The sequence below is a fragment of the Natrix helvetica genome (assembly GCF_964273705.1).
Source record: "Natrix helvetica genome assembly, chromosome: 1".
NCBI classification, from domain to species: domain Eukaryota; kingdom Metazoa; phylum Chordata; class Lepidosauria; order Squamata; family Natricidae; genus Natrix; species Natrix helvetica.
Window position 1 is genome coordinate 347,293,693 of NC_138548.1, and position 12,202 is coordinate 347,305,894.

Sequence of the window (12,202 nt, forward strand, 5' to 3'; positions counted from 1 at the left end):
GAGAGGGAGGAAGGAGGGGAAGGAGAAGGAAAAGAAAAAGAAGGAGCAAAGGAGAAAAACAAATGCTGTCGCTTTAAATTGGAACTGAGCATGCCTGGCTGTGGAATTCTGGGAGTTGAAGTCCAGAAGTCTAAAAATATTTGAAACTCAGCACTGTGTCAGTGCCTCACCAGTCATAAACCTCACCGCACGTCACTGCATCTCACCATATGGCACCTGGGAAGATTACATCACCCAGCAAGGCTCAACCAAGCCTGGGATTCAGGACAGCCTACAGCAGGGGTGTCCAAACGTTTTGCGAGGAGGGCCAGATTTGGTGAGGTGAAAATGTGTGGGGCCGATCATTCAGCCTGACATTCTTTGAACCCTTAACATTAAATGCGAATTAACTACCGTATTTTTCAGAGTATAAGACACACCAAGATTTTGAAGAGGCAAATTAAAAAAAAAGTTTTTGCACTCTCCCACGAAAATGGGCCTTTTTTTTAAAAGGGCATGAATAGCCTTTAAGAGGCTTCTAGAGTGCTCCTGGGGGCTGGGGGGGGGCAAAGTTGAGCAAAAAATGGCCCGTTTTTTGCTCATTTATGCCCTCCACAGCCCCCAGGAGTACTCTGAAAACCTCCTAAAGCCTAGGCACAGCCATTTTGGTGAAGGGGGCAGAGTTTTGGGAGGCAAAAAATGCTGTATTCAGTGTATAAGATGCACCCAGATTTTTAGCCTCTTTTTTGAGGGGAAAAAGATGCATCTTTATACTTCGAAAAATACGGTATTTTATGAAAGACTAAACAAATAACTCTAGTGGGGAGAAGAGGCTGCGGGCCGCTTGAAATTTGAAAAAGGGCCACATTTGGCCCCCGGGCCGCACTTTGGATATGCCTGGCCTACAGAGTTGCCCCTGCATGGCCCCATGGGAGTCTGACAACCAATCAGAATACAAGCTCAAGTTCAAAAGCCCAGAGAGGGTATAAAACTCAAGCACTATCAGCATCTCTGCCCTCTTTTCTTCACCCAACTTCTTCAAGCCATATGTGATCCTGTCCACCATTAAAACCATCTTTCCAAGCAACATCCATGAATCCAGTGTTTTTTCCCCACTTGGAACTGAAACCCAGAAGGACATTTCTTCCAACACCACCTTACAGGGTTCTTGTGTGGAAATATATTGTCCTTATAAACAATCATAAAGGCAGGATAAAATAACATCGATTCCCTCTTTCCGTTTTCCTCCCTTGGCTAAAAAGCAGGAATCAGAAATGAATGTGTGGTCTGGCAGGGCTTATCAAAGTTGCGATAAGGCAACACCTGTGTGAACCAGGAAGGTCTGGACTCCGGAGGCAGTTAAGAAACTTCAAAACCTCTGTAAAGAAATGTCTGTGTGGGTCACTCTCTCTCTTTTTTTCTATTAGACACAGCCGCACCTTGAAGGCGCGGTGAAAATAAACACCAGTGTAATGTACAGAGGGACGCGTGTGTCTGTGTTTATGTGGAAGCGCACGCGTTTTCTCCACCCCCCCTCACCCCGCCCGCAAACTCCAAAAAAAGGAGGGGGGAAGGTCCAGGTGGGTGGTCGCCTTCTTGGAAATAACTTTTGGAAGAGGGGGAGGGAGAGGATCTTTGGATTAACAGGGAAACCCCGAAAGAGATGCCTAGCTGCGAAGGGGTGGGTGGAAACGGCTCCAGACTCGGTGGGGCTAGCGCTTCAAGGCCACGGGGAGCGGCAGCAGGTGCATTTAAGGCGGATAGAGAAGCTCCGTCGGGACTCCTGGAGGTGTTGCACCCTGTGTGGCTTTGCTCCCGGGCCATTAACACTGGAGGGAGGCTGGAGAGAGGGAAGGAGGGAGGGAAAGAGGGATACAGAGAGAAAGGGAGAGGGGAAGAGAAATAGAGGAAGGGAGGCAGGGAGAGAGGGAGGGGAGAAAGGGAGGGAGAGGGAGGGAGTGGGAAGAAAGAGGGATGACAGGGAGAAAGGGAGAGAAATAGAGGAAGGGAGGCAGGGAGAGAGAGAAAGAGGAGAAAGGGAGGGAGGGGGAGAGAGGGAGGACAGGGAGAAAAGGAGAGGGGAAGAGAAATAGAGAAGAGGGGGAGAAAGGGGAAGGGGAAGAGAAATAGAGGAAGGGAGGCAGGGAGAGGGGGAGAAAGGCAGGGAGAGAGGGAGAGAAGGGAGAAAGAGGGAGGACAGGGAGAAAGGGAGAGATATAGAAGAAAGGAAAGAGGGAGAGGGGAGAAAGGCAGAGAAAGAGAGAGGGGGAGAAAGGCAGGGAGAGAGGGAGAGAAGGGAGAAAGGACAGGGAGAAAGGGAGAGAAATAGAGGAAAGGAAAGAGGGAGAGGGGGAGAAAGGCAGGGAGAGAGGGAGAGGGAGAGAGAGGGGGAGGACAGGAAGAAAGGGAGAGGGGAAGACAAATAGAGGAAGGGAGAGGGAGAGAAAGAGGCAGGGAGGCAAGGAGAGAAGGAGAGGAGGAGGGAAGGAGGGAGAGCTAGAGCGCCTAGGTCCTGCAGAGTCCTCCCCGCCCTCCGCTCACGTGTGCTGTAATTGTAGTCGGCCCCTTTAGCGACCTCCCTGCATGGCGAGCTCCTGGCGTTTGTTGGCCCGCTATTTTCGCAGCTGCCCAGGGAGATCGGGGGCTCCGGCGGAGGAGCGCCGCCGCCCGCAAGCGCAGCAGCAGCAGCAGCAGCCGAGAAGGCAGAGGCGGCAGGCGCGCTCGGGCGCCCAAGGTGACTTCTGCCCCACCCCGAGCTGGCTGGTGGGTCTGGCCGAGAACTTTGCAGCTGGGGTGGGAGGAGGCTTTAGGGAAGGGTCCTTTGGGACCCGCGGATCGGGAGCGCGAGATCTTCGGGTGGGAAGGATGCACCTGCTTCAAGTCGCCTTCCCGGATTGCCGGCTGGGGATGACGAGAGCCGAGATCCAGCGCGCTCCAGGGTGACGGAAGGGTAGCCTTGGTGGGAATCAGCGAGCTTTTAAACGCAACACTTGTTCGTGGTTTTGCATCTGAGCCCTTAGACCTTTGAGAATGGATTATTCCCCCTCTAAACTAGTTCCCATGCCGCTGCCTTCGTTTGTTTACAAACACCTCAAAAGGAGCCGGAGTGTCATTTTCCTTTGATAGTTACATATTTATTTATTAAAGTGGACTAGAAGACCTCCAAGGTCCCTTCCAACTCTGCTATTGTATTATAAAGTAATATGCCACCCATCTTACTATTGAAGCGACTCTGGACGGAAGATAATCCCAAATGCAGTGTGCTTAGGGTTCAGCCCCTCTGCTCCAATTCAAATTTAGTATTTTATTCACTTTCCTACCTTATGCATTGGTTATCTTTTTTTTTTTAATTCCTGGAAAGCTTTTTACAGTAGTCAACATGTTTGTTATGCAGTAACAGTTTTGGCTGTGCAGTAGCTGGGCTGCTACTCCGTAGTAGAATATCATCGGATTGCATTTTCTGCTGTTTCCCAACTTGTTTGCATGTCTAAATAGCCAGGGAAGATGGAAGAGCTGCATTAAGTGTTTTGTTTGTGGTGGTTCAGTTGTGGTAGGAGCTGTCTCTCAGGAAAGGGGCAAACTTTGATTATTGTGGGGAATTGGTGGAATCCCATTCTGGTTTTCAGCTGGATCTTGCAGACAGTGAGATGTTTGCATTGGGAGAAAAAAGGCACTTTGGGCATGGTCGGAGGCACTGTTTACTTACATCACCCTAGGTTAAACGTTGCAGTTGAAAACAAACAAACAGATAATCAAAATGAGGTTGTGAATGCTCCAACACTGGAAGTTTTTAAGAAGAGGTTGGATGACCATTTGTCTGAAGTGGTGTAGGGTTTCCTGCTTAAGCAGGGGGTTGGACTAGAAGACCTCCAAAGTCTCTTCCAATTCTATTCTATATTCTAAGAGGTTGACTAATCCTGGCTTGGGTAAGCAAAATGCTGTGCTGTAAAAGCTGTTTCTCTTTAAGGTGCCAAAAGTTGTATGGTGTTGTATAATACGGTGTTTGTACATTTTAGGAATTAAATTGCAGTCATAAGAACCTAATTGGAATTATTTCCCCACCCCTGCCGATTGTAATCTGTTTTTAATGAAGTGACTCATGCATGGAATTGGGGATTTGATTTAGTTTAGTCTTGAAGGCATTTTTCTATCTAAAGGTTGGGATGTAAAACAAGGAGCTCACAACGAATTATGTATTTGCAAACATGGATCTATTCCAGTGAATATATTATGATGATTAAATGCTATAGACATAATGCCAAATATAGATTTTTTAAAAACTTCATTGGTAAATACCATATTAATGTACTGTATAATGGTAATCAGAAGAAAGGATCAGAACGGAAAATGCTGTCACAGAGACATTTTCCTCATGATAATTGATGGTAGTTAATTCAGTTCAAAATGCATAATCCCTCTAGTGCAACGGTGTCAAACTCAAATCCATAGGCCCGATGCAGTCCACAGGGTGCTTAGATCTGGCTGCCCCGAGTCCCTTCGGGGAGAGGGGGCGGTCTATAAATCAAATAAAATTGAAAATTGAAATTGAATTGCCGGCAGGACTGCCCCGGAAACAGCGAAGGACCAGCCTGCGATGCCTCTGCCAGCGAAAAGGGAGTTAAAGATGTTGCTGATTCTACTTTCCTACAATTGTTTTTGCAAATTTTGAAAGTCAGTTCTGTTTTTAGATTGATGTTTAGATTGATACTCTGTGTTCTAAATAACTCCCCTCCCCACATTTTTCTAAGCTTCTTGTTGTTTGCAGCTTGTTATGTTTTAACATTAACATTCACATCTCTGAGGGAATGATACTGGGTTTTTTTTTTTTAGTAATCTCCCTATTCAGTCTATATGGGCTAATTATGAGTAGAAATATGGAATGTGGATGAGACTGAAGCTTTTTAAAATTTGAGATTGGTGATATAGTCAGGTTAAAGCCATCTTAGCAAAACTGGTGCAGCAAATCCCTGGAGATGCTCTAGGATGCCGAAATCTGTCTCTTTGGAAATCATGCCCATGATAAACCATTTCAAAATATGCAATGTTCATTTAATTTTATGTCTACATTACTAAGGACGTGGCCTTAGTACGTGGCCTCCCCAAGCTCCGTTTTCAGCTGCAATGGCCTCCTGCAGCCCTCTGCCAGCGAAAGCAGAGTTCGTGGGAGGCGCGGCTGTTTTCACTCTCAGAGCTCTGCAGGAAGCCGTTCCAGCCGAAAATGGAACTGGGGAGGAGGGGGCTCAGGCCACTACAGGTGCCCCAGACATGATTGACATTGAACTGGCCACACCCACCCTGGTCAGGCCCTCCTGTCCACATGACACACACCCCCTGGCCCCCCCGAAGTCAAGCACAACCTGATGCGGCCCTCAATGAAATTGAGTTTGACACCCCTGCTCTAGTGCAATATTTCTCAACCTTGGTGGCTTGAAGGTGGATGGGAATTCCGGGGATTGTAGTCCTTCCCTCGTAAAGCCACCAAGGTTGAGAAAGACTGCTACAGGTAATTCTCGGCTTACAATCATTCATTTAGTGACAGCTTGAAGTTACAGCAGCACTGAAAAAGGTGATGTACGACCAGTCCTCACATCTATGGCAGCTGCAACATCCCCATTGTCATGTGATCAGAATTTGGGCGCTAACAACTGACACAGTGGTGGGATACGACCGGTACGCCCCGGTACAGGCGTACCAGTGCCTGCTGGGAGAACCCTTGTACCATTCCGGTACGGTGCTCCAGAGGGCCCACCCACCCGCTCTCCCTCCTTACCTGTATTTGAGCCGATTGGGGCTTTTGCGCACGGAGCGTACGGCACCTGCGCGATGCTCCACCAAGCAGCTGGAGCATCACAGGCGGTAAGTACGCATGCATGCTCTTGGTGGACGCCCGGCCCCGTTGCAGCGTACCAGTTGCAACGGGATCCGGAACCCACCACTGAACCGGCATGTATTTGTGACAGTTGCAGCATCCCCAGGGTTGTGTGATTGCCATTTTGTGACCTTCCCTAATGGCATCTAAACAAACAAAGTCAATGGAAGTTGCTAGAATCCTTTAATGACCGCTTAATTCACTTAACAATATCAATGATTCACTTAACCTTGGCGAAAATGGTCATAAAATTGAGTGTTTAACAATAAACTTGCTTGGCAACAGAAGTTCTGATCCCAATTATGGTTCATGTTGAGGATTGACATAGAGTTGATCACATTGTTTATTGCAAGGAAAATGTGCTTGTAAGAAGCCAAAATGTGAGTTTGGCTTAGTGAGCTAAAAGAACTTAGTTGTTTGCAATGCTAAACCATAAGGTAAAGCTAAGAGGGACATGAGAAACAGCCATTGTGCCCGATTGCACAGACTGGGAATTAAGGTCACTGTAGTCCTAGTGGACAACCATTTAAATATGAGCCAGCAGTGTGCAGCAGCTGCCAAAAAAGCCAACACAATTCTAGGCTGCATCAACAGAGGGATAGAATCAAGATCACGTGAAGTGTTAATACCACTTTATAATGCCTTGGTAAGGCCACACTTGGAATACTGCATTCAGTTTTGGTCACCACGATGTAGAAAAGATGTGGAGACTCTAGAAAGAGTGCAGAGAAGAGCAAGAAAGATGATTAGGGGACTGGAGACTAAAACATATGAAGAACGGTTGCAGGAACTGGGTATGTCTAGTTTAATAGAAAGAAGGACTAGGGGAGACATAATAGCATTGTTCCAATATCTCAAGGGTTGCCATAAAGAAGAAAGGATCAACTTAGTCTCCAAAGCACTTGAAGGCAGCAATGGATGGAAACTAATCAAGGAGAGAAGCAACTTAGAATGAAAGAGAAATTTCCTGACAGTGAGAACAATGAATCAGTGGAACAACTTGCCTCCAGAAATTGAGGGTGCTTTAACACTGTAGATTTTTACGAAGAGATTGGAGAGCCATTTTTCTGAAGGGTTTCCTGCTTGAGCAGAGAGTTGGACTAGGAAACCTCCAAGATCCCCTCTGACTGTTATTCTCTTTTCTTTTAAATGTCATGCTCCGGGGATGTATATGCATCTTCCTTGTCTTTCTCTTTTTTGACTTAGCTTGCCCTCCAGAACTCGCCTCCCTATTCTGAACTCTTTGTCTTCACTGATGCCTTTGCTAAAGATGCTCAGCTGAAGAACATCGCTGAATATCTAATTCAGGAAAAGAAGTGCAAGGTCAGCTGGACCTTGAAAGACCTTTAAAGAAGAGATTGGACAACCATTTGTCTGGAATGGTGTAGGGCTGTGATGGCGAACCTATGAGCCCTCTTTTGGGCAACCTCTGTTGCCCAGCTCAGCTCCACCACCCATGTGCGTGCGCCTCCTGCTGCCCAGCTGATTTTCGGGTCTCTGCCATGCATGTGGGAGATGAGCATGCATGTGGGGGGAGCCAGGGGGTGCAGCGCACCTTCCCATGCCCCATATTTGGTCCCAGGAGGCTTCGGGGAGGTCTGCTAGGCCCACAATGGGGTGGGGGTCATGTGCACATTCATGGGTGGGCTGGGGGAAGCACGGAGGGGAGTGCGTGCATACGCAGGGGGGTGGGGCATGTGATACCATTGGAACAGCCCCGGCGTCACCCACATGCGTTGTAGCTGCAAACAACACTTCTGCAAGCCTCCACAACGCTCTAGTTGCTTGGCGGAGCATCGCACAGGTGCTGTTCAGCTATAAAACACAGTAAGGAGCACGGGCGGGCAGGTGGGCCTTCCAGAGCACCGTGGAGCACTGTACCGCCTGCAACCCGCCACTGGCACACGAGGACAAAAGGGTTAGCCATCAACTGATGTAGGGTTTCCTGCTTGAGCAGGCAGTTGGACTAGAAGCGTTCCAAGGTCCCTTCCATCTCTGTTATTCTGTTGTCTTATTATTCTATCAAATCAGTCAACGTGTACAAGAGGATGGTTCCGGGTTCTCACACAGCTTCTAGTTTTGCTAGTTTTGGAGAGCGAAAGGACAAACACACAATCAGATCCATTGTTGTGGAGCATTTTCTACTATGTATCAAGGGATAGAGGGGAAGAGAGGAGAGAGAGAGAGAGAGAGAGAGAACGAGCACTTTATCAGCTGCTCCTTGCAGTTTTACAGTTGGCGTGTTTGTGTGTGTGTGTGTGTGTGTGTGTGTGTGTGTGTTTGTGTGCGCACACTCGTGCTTATGTGCCTTCACTCCTAGGGGCTGTTATCTCAGCCAACCAAACTGACTGCTTTGCCAGCCAAGTTCTCAGAAACAGCCCAGATCTTAACTCTCAACGTGCAGGGAGTTTGTGCAAAGTGAGGGAAAGAAAAAGAAAAAATATTCAAGATGGAGACTCACAAAAAAATGAGAGTTGTTGTGAGATTGGGGAATAAAACTGTTGACATGGGGGGGGCAGGGGTGGGGGGAAGACTAGCTGTAGCTTCCACTGTCTGTCATTGCACTTGCCCAAATCATTCCAGAACAATTCTCTTCTGGCTGGACTTTATTGCTCACTTCTTGTTACGTTGCCCAGACTGGTATGTGTTAAGTCTGGGGGGGGGGAGGGGGGGAGGTAAGGGCAAGAAAGCAGACAGACCAGAAATGCTTCAATTTGGCGCAGGTGCCTTTAGCAATTTAGGTCACATGCATGTCATATGCTGGGTAGGGCTTCAGACCTCCCTCCAGAGTTGACCTTGGAGGCAGAAATCTAATCTTCCAATTGGCTAATTAAACAGAAGGGCCCCCAAACTCAACCCAATGGCTTACCCCCTCTGATAAGCGTGATTTCCTATGTTAATTTCGCCTTTATTACTTTACTAACTGGATACCTGTGCTTCGCGAGAAACCTATGTGATCGGGCAATGCAGGAGAAATCCGGTTCACTCCGGTTCAGTCCATTGGCTCAGTGGTGGTCGGTGATTGAAACACATAAGGGAATATCGTTCCCACGGCCTTGAGTCCAGAAGCAGTTCCATAGGTGGAAGGCATAGACATTTTGGGGAGGTACCGACGTTTAGTACTGTAAGGAGCCCCAAGCCGCTCCTGAGTGAAGGAGTGGAACCTCTGCCAGTTTGAACTGTGGTAACAGAATGTGAGACAACCGGCAGTTGGAACAGAGATCTTTTCAGGTGGGGAGGGGGAGTAGAACTCCTTAGCATCAGAGCGTGTTAATTACTGTATAAGAAATACTAATGATCTGATGGGCATTTCGAAAAACCCTTTCTTAGCGAGGACCTAGAAGCCAAGAGGAACATATGTGCCTAATTTCAAGTTTGTAAGCTTTACGGTTCTGGAGATTTTGTGATGAGTGAGTGGTATTTGGCTTTTATGTATATACATAAGTAGCAGCAGCAACCATACCCAATACTCTTTTCTCCTACTTTCCTGTCAACAACCACCCTGTGAGGTAGGTTGGGCTGAGAGAGCAAGAGAGATTGGCCGAAGGTCATCCAGGTAGCCTTCATGCCTAAAGTGGGACTAGAACTCACAGTCTTCTGGTTTCTAGACTGATGTCTTAACCACTGCACCAAATTGGCTCTCCAAATTCTTCAATGACCTACAGTCATTCACTCCTGCTATGAACAATTATGGGATGTTGCTTTTCTCATCTTGCAATGAGCCAGCCTTACCATTAGGGAGTCTGAGGCAGAGGATGGTGAAAATGGAAGGAAGGTTTTAGAAGACTGGGATATGGACCAAGTCGAAATGAAACTTAGCTCCTACTCTAGTTGATCTCTACCTCCCTGCCTGGCCTGCATCCAGTATAAATATTATAAGGCAGTGATGGCTAACCTTTTCAGGACTGAGGGCCCAAAGCGCGTGCACCCCACTACATGGCCCCCACACATGCCCTACCCCCTGTGCATGCGCGGCAGAGACCCAAAGACCAGCTGGCTGGTGCAGGGTGCTCGCGCCTGCACAGCAGAGCTGAACTGGGGCGACAGCTCGCATGCTATCAGAGAGGGCACTGCATGCCACCTCTGGAATGATTGCTATAGGTTCACCATCACAGTTATAAGGGGACATCCAAAAAATTGGGGGAAGGTACTTGCTCTTGTTGGTTCTTCTTTTAATTTTAGGGGGATATCTTCTAACTTTACTCGTGTCGTTCCCTGCTCTTCTCCCTCGATCTCCACAAAGCCTTACATTTCTCAACTTCAGTGGCAATTGATCCGATGAGGAATTCTGTAAACAAAGAGGTTCTTCTCAGAGAAATGAATGCCATAAGGAAAGATATGGAGGAATTGAAGCAGTTGATGATGCTGGTAGATTAGAAAGTTGATGAAATTCCTTATGATAAGATGAAGAGTCCAGATGGCGCTTCTTCTAGTCCTTATGATCAATTTGAATTATTATATTCTCGCAAAGGTGTTGATGTCCAGTTGCATCTAAAATTAACCTTTCAACCGTTCAAGTCTAAAAGATGGTTCATCTATGATGCAGCTTTCCATTCTTAAATAAGAGGACTTACTCACAGTCCCATAAAACAGATTAATTATACAACGTGACTGCAGGCTCTTGAGGTCTTGTTTATAAATATAAAACCCATGCAAGGCAGTTTGCAAGCTGATTTGCTGGAGCGAAATCAGTGAGCAATCTGTACATACATGGGGACTGCATGGGAATTCTAGGATATGCAATTAAATGAACAAACAATAAATTATTTTCCAGTAGAAGAGGCCTATGAACTGTCCCTTATCCAATGATTTTACAAAGCGTTTCTTGAACTTCTGGGAGATTTCAGTACGCATTTTGAATTTTAATGTTCCCCACTATACAATCCTTTATATTTCTACTCTGACCAATAGGACATTCTCTGAAAACTAGTTATTTCATTGTAGTGGTATAAGTTCGTTCGTCTAACCATTAATTTTTCATGCTGCCCAGAGTCTTTATTTTGGTATATAGTACATTCATGGGCAAAATATGCCCAGATTTGTTATCTTGCAAAACGTCTGGGCGTGTCTTCTTAAATAGCTTACTAGGAATTGGTCTTTTAAACATTTAGCTCCTTTCCAATTTCTCTACAAATGTCACTTGTAAGGAGAGAGGCAAATACATATAAGCGCCTACTTAAGATTTTCCTTGTTTCCCTTCTGCTTCTGTAGCATAGATTCAGATGAAAAGCTATGTTAAAAATATAAATATTTGCTCAAAAAGCTCTGCAACTGATTGAAATCTCCCTTAAGGTTAGGTCAAGTATTAGTGAGTACAGGAACGTATTTACGAAGTTTTCTTGTTACTGTCTTTTTTCGCAGATTTCTTTTAAAATAATAATCGCCTGGGGATTGTGGCATAATCTCCCACTGAAATACTTGCCAAGCTGATGCTGCTTAGTTTTTGAACAAGGTCAAGCAAGGTCATCTCTAAGGACTAATATCTGCTGTAGTTTGTCATTGGTCAAGATGTATACTCAAAATAGCAGAGTTCGGTCAATAATAAAGTTACTTATCAACCTAATCAAACATATTGCCCCCTGCAAACATATCTACCGATGGGATTGTGGTAAACTGTTGAAGGACACACGATTTTTAAACGAACAAAATAAAAATGTCAAAATGTTACTGGATCTAGAGATCAGAGGTGGGTTGGTCCCAGTTTGGCCTGGTTCGGCCGAATTGGTAGTGGCAGTGGTGGGAAGCTCCGCCCACCCGCCAGGACTTCCTTCTGCGCATGCAAGAGAGTGCGTATGCACGAGCAAACCGGTAGTAAAACTGGTAGAAATCCACCACTGCTAGAGATGTACAGTGAAATGGACATGCTGAGGGGGCTGCAATTTGGGGAGTTTGATGATCAATCCATCACACAAAATAGATCACTTGGATCTTTTGGTCTTACCGTCTGATGTGATTATTCAAAAATAGCATTTTCCTTTTCCTGTCCCCATGTGGATCTTAGGAAAGCATAACCCATCATTCTATCATTGTGGAACATCACCTAACATCACTATAACTGAAGATTGGTATTTATTTGTGGCTGCATGATTAAAATGCAGTTTCAAAAAAATCAACAATAACAGCTGCCAAAAAAGCCAACATAGTTCTAGGCTGCATCAACAGAGGGATAGAATCAAGATCACGCGAAGTGTTAATACCACTTTATAATGCCTTGGTAAGGCCACACTTGGAATACTGCATTCAGTTCTGGTCGCCACGATGTAAAAAAGATGTGGAGACCCTAGAAAGAGTGCAGAGAAGAGCAACAAAGATGATTAGGGGACTGGAGACTAAAACATATGAAGAACGGTTGCA

At 46.2% G+C, this 12,202-nt stretch overlaps 1 protein-coding gene across 3 annotated transcripts in view; it reads left to right on the forward strand.

Annotated features, from left to right (window-relative positions):
- The first annotated feature begins 2,538 nt into the window (after nt 1–2,538).
- Nucleotides 2,539–12,202, forward strand: part of VWA7 (von Willebrand factor A domain containing 7) — a 49,029-nt gene continuing 39,365 nt past the window's right edge. The window contains exon 1 of one of the 3 annotated variants that reach the window (XM_081960907.1): nt 2,539–2,742. In XM_081960907.1, coding sequence (XP_081817033.1) covers nt 2,563–2,742 — 180 coding nt within the window. In that variant the 5' untranslated portion in view covers nt 2,539–2,562. Of the gene's footprint in view, nt 2,743–8,575; nt 8,955–12,202 lie in introns of those variants that run through there. The other 2 variants (XM_081960908.1, XM_081960909.1) reach the window with 2 other exon arrangements.